Raw genomic sequence first — 16,688 nt, forward strand, 5'->3', positions numbered from 1 at the left:
AAAAAATAAAAGAATTGATCGTTTGCATTAAAAAAAAATATTAACGCTCCATGTGAGGATCGAACCAAAAAAAAAAAAAATGTTCGATTCCATTGCACTGGACGGGTAACACATACTACTGAGCTATCATCGCTACACACACGATACGGATTTCAAAACGAAAATGAAGCGTCCGCATGTACACAATGGGATATTTTTCGAAAAAGTCCATTTTTGTGGTCTCTGGGTCTTCTCTCCATATTTTTTAAATGTTTGTTTATTTCTTTGAATTAAAATGCACAAAAAAGACGTTTCAAAATCATGGAAAGATGACCCAGAGATGGCAAATTTTTTGAAAAACATGTTTAAAAATGTAACATTTTGTATAAAATGACTCGTCTAGCCAATTTTCAAGTTCTTTTTTAGCAAATCAAAACACAGTATCAGGAAAATATTTCCTTCTCCTATTTTACAGGAACCCGATACATCAAAAGAATGCTAAAATTTCATGTGACAGATCAATGAAATCTTCACTTTTTCAAGTGCACCCAAATTTCTGCCGAATGCCAACCTAAAAGTGCCCAGTCGTTCTTTGATGTAAAGCAAAGAGTTATTAAAATATTTGAACGGACAATATCTTTTTATGGCAAGAGTAGTTTGAACTTTGACTGTGTAAAATCTCAAAATCTGGTCTATCCTAAACAACCCTATGTGACCTTGGAATGTCAGATTCCGACATCCATGTTAGGGTCATGCTGTCAGGGATCGTTGAAAGTTAAATAAAGCATCAAGATTATGAGTAAATTATATGGTTAATTAACAGCTAGATACCATGCTTTTGGCGGGGGGGGGGGGGGACGCATATAAATACAAGAAATAATACCCCTAGCGCGCGACCAAAAAAAAAAAACCAAAAAAAAAAAAAACGTCGCTGTAAATTAAAGGTTTTTACAATGCTTGGATCTGTAGCTCTCTGGTTTTTCTGTCCGATTTTCTCAACTTGAGAGCTACAGTTTGCACAGCTTTAGATTTAGAATTTTTAGAAAATTAATATTTGTATCATTTACAAACAAAATAGGTCAAAAAATATAGAGCAATCCAGGCATCCATTTTTTTGTATCATTTGTCCTCGATGCTTCTTTATGGACGACTCACAAAAATTCAACTACTGATCGAATACTCCAAAAGTTTGTACAAATGACATCGGGTCGAGGTCATAATTCATCCCCTAAAACATACCTACATTTGTGTTAAGTATGAGCTCTAAAATTTCAAAGTTAAAGGCAAACTATAATTTGACATCATTTCCGATCTCTGAAGTTTTCCAAATGACCTTGGGTCAGGGTAAGACACGTCCTCTGATCACAGCCTGCATTTGTCGGGCACTCTCACACGGTTTTTATATTTATACGTTTTTTGATTTTTAAAACATAATTATAGGTTTAGTGTTAAGAAAAAGATCTGTTTTAAAATGACACATTTTCGCTATTCGATTTCTAGCTGAACACTTTGACCTCTTAGTTTGTTGTACATGAATCATTTTTCTGAAATTATATAATCCAAATGCGAGCTTGAAAATACGTATTTATATACATATTGTGAAGGTTGATTCTCTGCATGTGCATACTACACAACATGTAGCATGTTGCACTGTCATTTCAGGACTGTTGTTGGGTGAATTTGTTCATTGAAATTGGGTTATTATTAATCTACGCTGTTGTAAAATGCATTTTATTTTGGGATTGTATTTGATAATCATCTTAAACTTTGTAAGTAATAATTTGAATAAAAAAGCTAATTAATTGGATTGCATGCTGAGTTAAAGAAAATGCTAAATGATGAATTAATATAAACATTTCATATTTCACGATTTTCCTTTTTTTTCTAGGAGTATTTTTTTTTTAAATAAATTAATTGTAAAATGTAATTTGAATTTCATAAAAATCCCTTGGCAAATAACTGCCAGCATAAACTCTCTCTTTTTTAAAATATGAAATGAATCATTCTGAGAAAATGCGAAATGACGGTCTTAATTCTAATAAGTTACGAGTCATATGAATTTGATTAATTTCAGCTTCTTCTGCATGTTTAGCAATACTATTTAACTAGATTAAAATAGTGGTGTTCAGGCATGTTCAATCGCCGGTGGCCAGATAGCTCAGTTGGTAGAGCACTTTACTAGTGCATGATTCAGGGGTCAGAGTTTGAATCCTGGTCTGATCCGTCGCATTTTTCTCCTTTCCTGTTACAAAATGATTCAGAATTGTTCAATATACTTTTGTTATACATTGATTACCATAAGACCATCTGCTTCAAACAAATTTTCAAAAAATTATGAAAATAAATACAAGATCTATGTTTAAACTTTTAAAATAAATAAGTTTAATTTACCACGTAAATTTTATTTTTCTTCAAAATTTCTAAAGTAGTGTCCTGTAAAGTGATTTTTAAAAATGCATATTTCATAGGGGAATGGCAAAAACTGAGAATTTTGACTGCTATAAGGTTGGCGGTTACCGATGGTGGTCAGAAATAAGTCTTATGGTGTCTCATTAAATGTCATATTTACCCAAAGAAGATATTATTAAATTCCTAAATCTATTCAAAGTACTTTTCAACCGTAGAAACAAATTGTTTTAATTTTAAACACACATCTCCAAAGGAAAAACTTGCATACACCATACAAACTGTCACACCACGTTCTTTTATGCATGGTCGCAGGACCCGGGGCCGATATGTGCCGAATACTGTAGAAAACATAGCTACTACATGCTTTTGCTACCTGAATTATAACATCTGATGACCTTTTTTTGCTTGTCAAGGAAATTTTGAATTTTTGGTAGCCCCCCCCCCCCCCACTGAAAATGTTTGGTTGCCCCCCCCCCCTCCCAATTGAAATTGCTTCCCATGGGCCTGTCTTTTGTCAAACTCTGCATTCCCAGTCATGTTTTTTTCCTGAGTTTTTTAAGTGAATGCAAATATAAATCTAATTTCATTCATTCCTCTGAAAAGTGTGAGCACGATTTTCATCATGTATTTCTATGAAATTCATGGTTACACTTTATCACTATCATTTATCTATTTACCAGTGTGGGCATTTAACGTCTTACTTTTCATAATGGTTATTTATTTTTATATCAGACAACTTTTAAAAGGTAAAAAAAATCTATAACTGTTTAGTGTAGGTATTCAAAAGATTTAAGAAAGATTTTCATATTTTACGTATTCATTCCATTATACTGTATATGTACCTTATCATCTGAGAACGGATAATTAATTATGCCATATTTTTATGCAGAGTTTAGTTTTGGGTGGAGGTCATTTGTCGGTAAAGCTGGTGGAATTTGTCAACCCCGGCGGAAAAGGAAGTAACAACCGGAAGTGCGACGGGAGGTTTGGCATCACCTTCAGCAAATGCGATCATCGCTTCATTATTTGTGTTGACAAACACACAGGGTAAAATATTGATTTCAAAAAAAAAAATACGATAAAAAAAACTCTTGATCGGTATAGTCAGAGCATAAATATTAAAAGGTTTAACTATTTTTTTTTTTATTATTTAATTAATTAATTTATTAATTAATTTATTTATTTATTTAATATATATTTCTTTTTAAAATTGTTTCTTGAATCTGTAGACGAAAAATAGATCATATATATTTCAAATTTGAAATTTATTTTCAGTGCGAATTCGATGAACAAGTGTCCCTTTGGTCGCATTGAAACACCAGTTATATTAAATGCCGATACAATCTCGTTCCCCGACAACATCCATGGAATGGAAAACCCATTCCTGTTCAACGTAACATCGTGGCCTGTAAGTTGCTGTTTGTATCTTCGTTTTTTTGTTTGTTTGTTTGTTGTGTGTTTTTTGTTTTTTGTTTTGTTTTTTTCTTATAAAATTCCCTATATTTGCGCAAGCTCTCTCTCTTAGAAACAGAATTGCTATATTAAATTATGGCTACATGCTACATGTAGCTAAGCTAGGTTTACAGACTATCGACTATACACCTACCTACTTTAGTGAGTATGTCTGCTGCAAGAGGACTATTATTTGTATGCCCCTGTAATCGAAGATTCGGGGGTATATAGTTTTTGTCCTGTCCGTCCGTCTTTCTGTCTGATTGTCCGCAAAAACTTTACAGCGCTGTAAAATTGCCCATAACTTTTGACTGCTTGGCGCTATGGCTTTCATATTTCACATGTATATTTCTTGTGACCTTCCTTTGGGTACCAACATATTTGACCTCTTGACCTTGGAGTTTGACCCACTTTTGCAAAAATTTACCCAACTTTAACCTTGGCCATAACTTTCGAACAGTTTGTGCTAGGGCTTTCTTATTTCACATGTATATTCATCGTGACAAGACCTTTCCATGCGTATAAATATTTTTGACCTTGACATTAGAGTCTGACCCACTTTTTAAAAAAATTTAACTTTGCAGGTAATTACTTTTGAACCGTTAGTACTATGGCCTTCAAAAGTCACAGGTATATTTCTTGTGACAAGACCTTCCTTTGGATGCTAACAAGTTTGACCTACTTTTGAAAAACTTTAACTTTTGAACAGTTGTTGCTAGGGCTTTTATATCTTGTATGTGTATTTCTTCAGACAAGGTCTTCCCCTGCGTTCCATTAATTTTGACCCTTTGACCTTGGATTTTTACCCACTTTTAGAAAACATTAACCTTGACGATAACTTTTGAATGGTTGGTGCTTGGGCTTTTATATTGACCTTGGAGTTTGACTTGCATTTGAGAAACTTTAACCTTCGCCTTAAGTTGCTATACGGGGGAAGCAGTGTTTCACAAACACATCTTGTCTTTTTTTAATTGTTACACACTGTCGCGCTAACGCACAACATGCCCTACATAGCGCCAACAATTTTACACAACGAGCCGTTGCGCGCAAATATATTGTACACAACACACCTTCGGGCCAGCACAATAAATACGTGCTGTAGCGTGACGACATGTTGTGTAAATTCAAGTTGCATTAGTATATATCTTTATACTCATGTAAACTACATGTATATATCTGATATATAACATGTATAGTTTACATGAGTATAAAGTGACATAGATGTAACAGATCTATACTGATACACTATACACTGGCCCTGCGCCCGTCTGATATGCACACTCTTTCGTACAATAGAGACAAGAATATTGTAACCAGACTGTACTTGCACCTCTTCAAACTCGCACCTCAAACTCGGAAAATTCACACTGAAAAGTTTAACCGATCGTGACTCTTGTTTTTGTGTAGTGCCTTAGTTACTAAATTATATTTTCAGTGTACGTGTATTATGGCCGTAGGAACCGGTTGGGGACGACCCCCCCCCCCACCACCACCAATAATTTTGCCGATATATGGTGTATACTGTAGAAATTAAGATACCAGGTACAATGCTGATGTACCCCCTTAATAGTTGCGTGCGATGACATTTTTTTTTATTTTGCTTGTCGAGGATTTTTTGCTTGATAGTATCCACCCAAATTTAAAATGTTTGGTTCTGTTCCCCAGACCGGAATATTGCTTCCTATTGGCTGTGGTATGATTTTTTTTTTAAGAAATAAAACGATTACTCTACGATATTTTTTTGGAATGTTTATATGGAATACATTGTAAATGTGTGCTGGAAGAATAATTTATGAAAGAAGACAAATAGAAATAAATTAAACCCGTGGTGTATATTCGGGGGGGGGGGGGGTCCACAAACATCTGTGATGTAGTATATGTAGTTGTGTATCAGTCCATTTCTTCTCTGACTTAAATTGTGAAAATTAAACTATTTTCAAAGAACAAGGTACGGTTTCAATACATTTTTCTTAAAAATAAAAGTGATGTAAAAAATTAAAACTCATGCTTTCTGAATCATTGAAATTCCATGCAGAAAGATCTTGCAAATCATTTTTCTCACATGACCTTCTAAATTCTAATTGTGATGTTATAAACATGTGCATTTCCCCGTATTTTCTTAAAAAGTTGCAGAAGACACCAATTTTCATGGAAATTTCTTTCAGATACTATTGTCCACAAGCATTGCCCACAAAGATTTTGACATATGTGATTTTTCGAAGAATTTTACACAACATATCCGAAAATTATAGTGGGCGATGGCTGTGGACATGGCCGTAGGAACCGGAGGGGGGGGGGGCACGGGGGGGGCCGTGCCCCCCAATAATTTTGCCGATATACAGAATACTATAGAAAACACAGCTGCTATATGCTTGTGCCCCCTCAATAATCAATAATAGCGTCTGATGACCTTTTTTTTTTTTTTTTTTTTTTTTTTTGCTTGTCAGGGAATTTTGGTAGTTGATAGTGCCCCCTCAACTGAAAATGTATGGTTGTGCCCCCTCAAAGTGAAATTGCTTCCCACGGGCCTGGTGGACATTATTTTCTTAAGGAAAATAACCCTTGAAATGGGTCATTTTGAGGCTTTTTCTGTTTAAAACAGAGAAATGCATCAAATTAATGACGTCATATTTCCAGAATGGTACTCCTTCGTGCCATATTCTTTCCTGATTTATCACATTCGTATATTCTATTAAGATTTAAGCCAGTTTCAAAACTTTTTGAAGACATTAAATTTTTAGGGCATAATAAAGTCAAAACTGTACCTTCTTCTTTGATGAACCAATAATAATGTTCTTTTAAGGCTTCTGGAAAATTCAAATTGAAAGTTGATATTTGGGATGACGATTCACGTACTGCTGATGATCACGTGGCATTTCTGTACAGAAAGTTTGTTCTAAAACCGAGCGGCCACAGGCGAAACCACACTCGCTTGCGCTTCATGCTCCATCGCAGAACCAGGTATTCACAAAATTGTATCAGCTTTATCGTAATAAAATGTGTTTATTTGCAGAAACTCTTACAAGATTAATATATGTATATACCAAAACATGTTGAGTAGCAATGGCTAATCCAATTACATACGTCTTTTGCCTGTGACCTGTATCATGTGTATACCCATGTAACTATATATGTAAACCTAGTTCCTTTAATGAACGTATCAGAAATCGTCCCAGTCAAATATATCTATATAGTAATGAAAGATACATGTACACTATAGCGCAAAGGTACTCTAAATATTACTGAAAGCACACAAAATTATCATGCAATTGATATTTATAAACTGGAAGGCAATGTGAACGCATTATCACTATTAAAAAACATACGAGGGCTGTTCAATAAATTGTGTCCTCGGTGCCCGGAAAGAAACAAAAAACGCTTTTCATTGATTTTGTATTAATTATTTCCCTTAAATATGCTCCTTTAATTGAAACACATGTCTGTAACATATTTATCCAATTTCTAATTGTTTTTAGAACACATTTTTGAGTATGCCCTTCGTATACTGGAATATGACAGATCCTATGATTTCCTGGACTTGTTTCTTCTTTCCCAAAGGTGTTTTTTCAGGTTTGGAAAATGAAACAAGTCGTACGGTGAAAGATCTGGCGAATATTGTTGGTGTGACAAAACATTAACTTTCTGTTTATCCCCAAAACTCCTTTACTGTTCAGGACGTGTGGGTTTGGACGCTGTCATGAAGAAAATTACTGTTACAGTAGTAGATTCCTGATTCTGGTTCCTTCTTTTATAAACCTTTTGATTTTTTTGCAAAAATTTTGCTTTCTAGACTCGTCCAGAAATTAAACGGCCTCCCCAAATAAGAATCTGAACACCAAGACACTACTATTGAAGAAAATGGCATATAAAACTTTCATTGTGCTCTTCCAATTCTTTGCTCTTCTCAGACCCTTGCTGTTTTGGTCATGTGCATCTTGTTGTAAATTTTCCTTTGGGGTTCAAAACAATGGATTCCGGTTTCATTATCTGTTAGAATTTCAGACAAACGTGGATAACTACAATTTCTGATTTTTAAAAATAATTATTTGGATATTGTGACACGCTGTCATTTTCACTCATTTGTCAAAACATAGGGTGACCAATGAGTACAAAGCTTTTTTACTGTCAAATGTTTCTTTAAAACAGTGTGAACTACCCCCAAAAATTATGCCTACCAAATTTGCTATGCGTCTTAAAGTCAATTTAAACATCATCAATTTGTTGAATTTTGGCAAATATTACATTTGTTTTGTAAGTCCTTGTCGCCAAGGACGGTACCCATTTTGTATGCCCATTTTTTCATTTTTGATCATTGAAATCCACCTGCTCAAGTGTCTATAAAACAAACATTGGTTGCTGTTAACATCACATATTTCAGTAAAATATTTCTTTTGCATTCTTAATTTTACAGGAGCTTTACATGAAGCTTCTAACTTCACTCTTGTTTACTGATTCTTTACCATTCATTTTTAATGCAGTGTCTCGAATAGCCCTTGTTTTCCAGCTTCTCACAATGAAACTATATGATGAAACGTGGTTACATAAACGGTTATCAATTTATTAAAGATTCTATCATGTGAGAAAGCCAACTGAAGGTTAATGTAAAATATTTTCTATGCTGTACGTTATTGAGTTCAGGACATAATTTATTGAACAGTCCTCGTATTGTGAGGGTCCTACTTTGCACTTGTTGTTATTACATGTCCTGTATAACTAAATGCCTATATGAATGATTCATAGATTGGTGGTGGACCTTGCGGTGTTTTGTGACGATTACTATTTTGGTAAATCATGTGACGTTTACTGTCGACCTAGAAATGACTATACCGGGCACTACATCTGTAACAGTGAAGGCCAGAAAATCTGTATAAAGGGTAAAGTACAATCATTGATTAGTAGTATTGATTGTTGTAATTAATAAAAATATATTTGAAAATGTGTGATTGTAAGTTTGTAACCTTTTAACATAACCAAGAAATGAATGAAAATTCAAATAAACAATTTGCATGTTCCTCCCTTTAAAATAATACAAATATATACAGTTAAACCATGGTTAACAGAACGCCAATAATCCGGAAGTTTTATATTTCGGACGAAATTAGAAGGGAACTAAGTCTATACATTTATATCTACCATTTATACCGAACTGAAAAGTATGCATATATATATATATATATATATATATATATGAATTTAAATCCCGAGAGCTGAGAGACAAAAAGACATCTGCACATGGAGAAGAATGTTTATGACCATCCTCAGTTATCTGCATTGCTTGATGAATTTGAATAGAGAATATATTTCATTTTTATTTTGTAGGCTGGAGAGGATCTAAGTGCACCCTTGTTGATGATTGTGTAGACGTGCCATGCCAAAATAATGGCACGTGTCTGACGGATAATCGACAAAATTCCTTCTTCTGTGAATGTCAGCATGGGTTTTCAGGTACACAATTTCACTAACGTGTATTTCTTTTCAAATTCATAATTCAGAGTTATGGAATTAACAGTCCAAGCAGTTTTGCAAACTCGTGTATCATCCATCCGATACGATATAAATACTGCTTAAAATAAATCATTCAAGATACAGCATATACAACAATAGCTACAGATCTGTACCTCGCTGGTCTGAAAAAAATGGGATGGACGACCAATTTTTTCAGACCAGCTACAGATCTGCAACTAATACAACAGTAGGTTAAATGTTATTTCGATCGAGTTATACTTTCCAATTCTATTTTTGCACGATTTTGATTTAGTAGCGTAATTTAACACTTTAATTATGATATCCATTTTTTATGTAAACTTGAAGTACTCTAAAGGTTGAAGGGAATTAAATTTTATTAAATTCCAGGAAAACTTTGTGACATTCAACTTTGCCAAGAAAACGTCTGCAAAAACGGTGGAGTTTGTTATCTTGTTAACAATACAAATGCTTGCGACTGTCCCTCAGAATGGACCGGCGAAAGATGTGAGACTAGACTTGCAAGTTGTGATGACGTCACATGCTTCAACAACGGAACCTGCGCAGAAGTTATGAATAAATTCCAGTGTCGTTGCAAAACAGGTTGGCAAGGTATAGCATGCTTGAGGGACATCGATGAATGCTTAGATAACCCTTGTCATGGAAACTCTAAATGCATCAACACAGACGGAAGTTATTTTTGCAAATGTTTGCATGGATGGAGTGGAAACGACTGTGCAGAAGACGTGAATGAGTGCGAAAAGCGGCCATGTGCAAACACTGCAGAATGTGTCAACACAGAAGGGAGTTACCGGTGTCGGTGCTTGGAAAAGTCAACGGTGAAAGATTGTTTTCCACCTATTCGGGAGTGTTCCCATATGGTCTGTCAAAATAACGGCACTTGTATCGTAGATGGAGATGGAGAACGTTGTCTTTGTTTAGAACCTTGGAGAGGAGAAGTATGTTCTGAGTTAAAGGATTATAGTTTGGCCTGCAAAAACGATTGCACTACTTACGGCGATTGTAAGGTTGACACTCAAGGGAATTGGACATGTACTTGTCAAATGGAGAATCTTTGTAATACCAGTGTTCCCAAAATTTGTGCAATGCAAAAAGGTTTGATTTGACGAACATAAGTATGTGTACCTGTGTGTGTATTAAATCATATTAGTGTTCATAGTTTTGCGTTCATTTTTCAGAGCAAGAGACATGCAAATATGTATTTTTGGAATAATATAATTATAATTTGATTGATAAGAGATTCAAATTATTGTAAAGAGGTGGCAGATACAAATGTATAAACACCATTAAATAGCATTAATGTCCTTTCATGTTTTTTTTTTCTATTGCAGGCTTTGATGTAAATATATCCTATCCTCGTTCAAAAACGGGTAAAGAGCTAATTAAACAAGACTTCTTTCTTTGTATGGGAATTAATATTACCCAGTCAAAAGTTCTGGATTCAGCGAATCCGTAAGTATAGTATTAAATGAAAAGTGCAAACTTGAAAGTTTGTAAAGTGCTTTGAGTAATATATACGAGAGACAGTGCCAAGTTACCCACTTTGAAGGACTGTGATTAAGAACCAGTTGTTCCTCCTTAATGAAATAAAATGAATTATGATCGATTTCAGACTTTTGGTTTAATTAATTTTGTATTTTTCAGCAACAAAGAGAAAATGAACATAGTTGGGGCAGGTTCCAAGTTTGTCTTTTGGACAAATTGTTCAATGTGGCTGCAAAATAGTTTGAAAAACTGTTCACAATTTTTATTTGACGACGATCTGTTTCAAGAAGAAAATAGCAAAAAGGCAAACAAGACTAGAACTGGTCATTTAATGAACGCAAAGGGTTCCGAAAACTGGTTTCCACTATTTATTCTCCTGGTTGTTCCTTTGTTGCTCATCGCCTGCTTTCTCGTTTTACGCAAAAGGTAGGATATGCTTTGGTCTTTCGGAATTTTTTAACGACGTGTTTACATCATGCCTTTTATATACAGTGCATTAACGAATTTTTTAATCTAATTTAGGATGAAGAAAACCCGAGAATCTGAAGAACCAGATATCGTGGGCGATAATACTAATATTTCGTTCGGCAATTTCCTGTATGCAGAGATAAACGGCGATAATCATTAATAGAATGAAAATGTATAGAGTTTCAAGTTTTCTATATGACTGTACAATCTCCGTCGACGAACAAAACACTTTCTATTTTACTGACTTGCAAGTATTCACACAAGACTATATATGACCCCCTACGTTTAACCGAATTGAATTCAAGTTTCAAGTTTTTTAATTTCCTTTTAAGCTAGCTGGCTGACATCAGAGTAATTGGCACGTTATTTAAAAAAAAATCATACAGAGAGAGAGAGAGAGAGAGAGAGAGTTAACGTAAAAATACATGCATGAAAATAATGCTATACATAAGTATTGTTATTTCTTAACAATGTGGCAGCATTCAAAAATTTCCCCAAATTTAAAAGTTCTTCAACACTATTAGTAGTTCAGCAATTGCATTAATTCAAAGACGCTAGGCTGAGTATAATGGTACTTCTTTTCAAGAATTTCTCTCTTAGTTCCTTATAGAAAGGGCATTTCAAAATAAAATGAAATTCGTCTTCTACATGTATATCATGGAGATTACAACATATACATAATCTATTAGTCTTAGTTACATGTATGTTACTGTGTCGGCCCGTTTCAATATTCAGTATATGATTTCATAACCTACATTTTGTTAATAATTGTCTGAATTTTTTGTCAGTAGGATTTGTTAAATATGATTGCAAGCAGAAATTGTCAATTAAATGTTGATATACATAATGCACCCTTTGGAGAAATCGATATACTTTCTGTCGTATTTTTCTTCGAAACATCTAAAGTCGTTATTTTATATATAATATATAAATAGTGCACGTTTTTGAGGGTAACAGTTGAAATTGACACCCCAAGGAAAACCATTGTCAACTGACGCGTCAGCGGAGGTTGACAATGGTTTTCCGAGGGGTGTCAATTTCAACTGTTACCCTCAAAAACGTGCACTATTTATTTTATTATACTGAATGTCTTATTGATTTCGGATGTCATAAAAAAAATTCGGAGAAAGTCGTTAAGTTCACGCTTAGAAAGCTTTCAAACTCCCCGCTTTTATTTTTGTCAATAAGAAAGCTTCGGAAAAGATTTACCAACCTTTTATTGTTTGTTTGCTACTCAAAAAATCCTTTATCATCTAAAGTTTGCACTCGCAAGGATGTTTCGTCTGTCGTTTTCAAGTAAGCTACATCGGACGCAAGCTTTAATTGACGTCGTTTATTTGGCTTCTTTCAAACGCACAACCGACGTTTTGAGAATTCTACGGTGAACCGTACGCGCATGATTTGAACGCATGTGATATTAACCCTTTCACGATACCTGCGGTACTAATCTTTTGCAGGGCAAAATAACAATATTTGGCGAAGTTTTTGATGACAGATAATTAAATGACGTATATTAAACAACTACTTTTACGTCATATTTCACCAAAATATATCATTTTGCCCTGCAAAAGAGCAGTACCGCAGTTATCGTGAAATAGTCTATTTTCGTAATGTTACCCGTTGTCAAGTGTGTTGCTAACGCTGAGGGTAACATTAATTACGGATTGTTGAATGCTTCTAAACCAATCAGATTTTAGTATTTAACATGAAAGTATAATAGTGCTATACTATATGCTCTATCATTTAAGGTATGTCACTCGTGAAATTTGTTATATCAAGGATTTTTTGAGAAGTATATTTTAGATAAGTACTCATATAGCATGACTCAAAATTGCAAAGAAAATGGGGTGTCAGTGTGCATCTTACTGAGCTACGGTACAATTAAGTTGACCTTTTTGCACTTCAACTGTGACTTTTTGGTTAATTACTTTAATCTTTATCATATTTAATCAGATGTAATTATAGCAATAAATATCATCTTATTTTACGTAAAATACTTTGAATAATATTTATGATTGAACAAATCATGCAAATTAATGTGCACAAATATTGTGTGACCTTTTTGCACTAAAAAAGTATCGTATTTGGGGTATAAAAATCTAAAGAGGCAATAAAATATTCACTTGTATCAAACTTTTTATGACTTAAGTGCAGACAGGTTTGAAGTATCGTGTTGTTTAAAATAATGAAAGAAAAAGTTGGGGTCAGTGATGTAAATTTTGAGATATTGGTCAAAATGTGCGATTTTCAGGCAAAAAACGGTGTAAATTTTATCTTGACTTCTTTAATATATCTTCATTTCTTGGCAAAGTCTGTTCAGTGAATGTGTAAAATCTGTTCTAAAAATATAAATTGGGACCTATATTTAATATTCCTAGCATATCATAACGGAAAATATTCTCTAAGTAAAAATATGAGGGGTTTAAGTTCCAAGATAATAAATTTGACAAATGTGTAGATTTGAAGAATTTTCTTCTAAATATCCTTCCACCACAAGAAATAGTCCCTCATAAATCTTGCTTCTTTATGAATCTGAGAGCAGTTTTTTAATTGAATGTTGAATAATTTGCATTGTTTAATTTAAATTTGTTATAAAAATTGAATTGTAATAAATAGTTTTGAAGTTAAAGGTTCTGACTGAACTTTTCTAAAAAGCTGACGAGTGACATACCTTAAATGGGTTTCTGTCCAGACCTAGTCCTAAAAAGTCAGCGCCCCCGCATCGAAAGATCCCGTGGGTATATTGTTTTTGTCCTGTCTGTCTGTTGTCAACTTTAACCTAGCCCATAACTATTGCGCTGTCAAGGGTAAGGCTTTAATATTTGACATGAGTGTTCATTATGACAAGACCTTTCCATTGGTACAGAAATTTTTGATCATGTGACCTCAACTGTGACCTTTGACCTACATTTGAAAAACTTTAACATTGGTCATAATATTGCACTGTAGTCTACGTCCCACTCCAGAACTGTGTTACCATCGGGGACATAGTGTTTCACAAACACATCTTGTTTAATTTAATTTGTAATATCCATTTGTCATTTCGTAATACCATATTTTCATAACAAGTCTTAAGAATGCAATTTTCTGTTGTTCTTAATTTGATCAAATATTTAAATAATATAAATTTCATTGTAACAGCTATTGGAAAATGCCCAAGCTCAGAATAGATCAATTCTTCCCATGAACGGATCCAGGATTGTTTTCTAGGGGTGAAATGTTACTTTGTACAGCTACTAAAATACTTACATGTACATGTAGAACAATCTGTGAAACTGCATGTCTCATAGATATTGAATTTTGTCCTTCGCATTGTACATTTTATTTGATTTCAATAAAACTGATAAGGTTAAAATATTCATATTGGTATTTATCTATTTATTTATTCATTAATTTTTATACATCTACTACTGTAGAAAGTGTTTTTTCCAGACTTGGAACAAATGCGGAAATTACATTTAGATAGTTTTACATCTCAGAACAGTGTATTCTCTCTCCTCTTTATTTTCGATGAACGGTGTTCCTGAGAATTAATACTAGTATATATATATATATATATATATATATATATATATATATATATATATATATATATATATATATATATATATATATATATATATATATATATATAATCAAAAATGTCAAACTATGGCCATGGTCACGTCAGTAGAGCTACAGTCTTGACATACAGAGATTTCTTTTCCCCCGAAAGTAAACTAGCCTTCACTTCAAATAAAAAATAAAATAAAAAAGTAAATCAAAACTTCAAGCTTTTTTGAAATGACTTATATCATATTATAGTAAAACAGTTAGCAAAATTTGATATTTCCATTGTTTCACAAAATGGAAACAGGAGATCGTATAGACAACTTTTTTTTTTAAACAAAGCATTGAACAATTACTAGTATGTATTTAAGAAAAGGTACCTCTGATGTATGCTTATTCGCTTTTAGGCCTTGTTAGGTAAATCCCCTAATGCAGAAAAAATAAGAAAAGGACAAATTCAATTAAGGATATCCGTTCCTCAGTAAGGAAGGATAACTCTTAAAATTATTTTTTAATTAACTAAGTTTTAAAAAAATGAAATCTTTTCGTGCAACAATTTTCATTACATGCATCTCATTATTCTAGATCTTCGAAGCCTTGGAAACTGTGTTGTAAAATAAAAGTTATCATTTGCACCCTAATAAAGTATAAAAAATAGATTATTTTTAGAGAAATCAAATTTCCTTTAATCTAACCTTAAATACCAATTCTTATTAGCATGATATGAAAACATATGGGATCTGTGATGTCTTCTAATAATAGCACAGGCTTATTACACTAAGTGTTATATAACAATTGAAGTAAATAAAAGAACTCAAATAAAGTACAAGTGTTAAAAACATGCAATTTCTTCGAATACCTATATTTTTAGGTCACCTGAATCATTCATTGATGAACAAAGGTGTCTCTTCCAAAATTGTGAATTTCATGGCCCCTGGGTCATGGGTTCTGGTGTTAGGACGGGGCTCCATTGATAATAAAGTGAAAATGCATAAATTCTTTGAAAATCTTCTTCTCTGCTCCTGGGTATTATTTAAACAAACTAAGTCCATAGTTACGATAAGCAAGGATGCCTCTTCTAAAATTGTGAAATTCATGGCCCCAGGTTGGGGGTTTCTGGTGAAAAGGGGGGTGGGGGTGGGGCTCTATTGATTTCATAGTGTCAAAGCTTAATTTCTTTGAAAATATTCTTTTAAAAGGAATATTTTATAAATAAAAGATATTCAATAATAATAATTTAAATAAATTAAAATATTCAATAATTATGTTTTATAAATAAAAGCTTTATAAAGCAAAGAAGGTCCCTGGGTCAAATGTTCTGGTGTAAGGGTGGGGCTCTATTTATAATATAGTGAAAAATCATGGTGATTAGTGATAGATGGGGGACAAATTAGGACATAATGTATGAGTTGTTGCTGAATAATAGACTAATTATTTCTTTGATCCTGATCATCCTATTTCTCTTGCTTTTGGGCAACAAAGCTTCATCTATCAGTTTATTTTCAGTATACTCTATGGATCCTCTAAATTGTTGCATATTATATACAGGCCCGTAGGAAGCAATTTCAGGTTTTTTTTTTTGGGGGGGGGGGGGCACAGCCATACATTTTCAGTTGAGGGTGCACTATTAGCTACCAAAAATTCCTTGACAAGCAAAAAAAAAAAAAAAAAAAAAAAAAAAAAAAGGTCATCAGGCATTTTTATTGAGGGGGTACAAGCATATAGTATCTATTTTTTCTATAGTACTCTATATGTTGGCAAAATTATTGGGGGGGAGGGGGCACGCCCCCCCCCCCCCGTGCCCCCCCCGGGTTCCTACGGCCATGATATACGCATGTGACCGTGAAGGCTCTTGGGCCTCT

At 33.7% G+C, this 16,688-nt stretch overlaps 1 protein-coding gene across 1 annotated transcript; it reads left to right on the forward strand.

Moving 5' to 3' along the window:
* The first annotated feature begins 1,600 nt into the window (after positions 1 to 1,600).
* On the forward strand, positions 1,601 to 12,190 carry LOC133195762 (delta-like protein A). Its single transcript, XM_061331692.1, has 10 exons — positions 1,601 to 1,748; positions 3,278 to 3,435; positions 3,664 to 3,796; positions 6,644 to 6,801; positions 8,581 to 8,714; positions 9,160 to 9,285; positions 9,694 to 10,419; positions 10,656 to 10,776; positions 10,969 to 11,235; positions 11,332 to 12,190. The coding sequence occupies exons 1-10, from the start codon at positions 1,704 to 1,706 to the stop codon at positions 11,435 to 11,437; spliced, it is 1,974 nt and encodes a 657-aa protein (XP_061187676.1). The 5' UTR covers positions 1,601 to 1,703; the 3' UTR covers positions 11,438 to 12,190.
* The last annotated feature ends 4,498 nt before the right edge of the window (positions 12,191 to 16,688 follow it).

This window comes from Saccostrea echinata, unplaced genomic scaffold (assembly GCF_033153115.1).
Source record: "Saccostrea echinata isolate AGI-Se365-2 ecotype Australia unplaced genomic scaffold, CSIRO_AGI_Sech_v1 ptg000029l, whole genome shotgun sequence".
NCBI classification, from domain to species: Eukaryota; Metazoa; Mollusca; class Bivalvia; order Ostreida; family Ostreidae; genus Saccostrea; species Saccostrea echinata.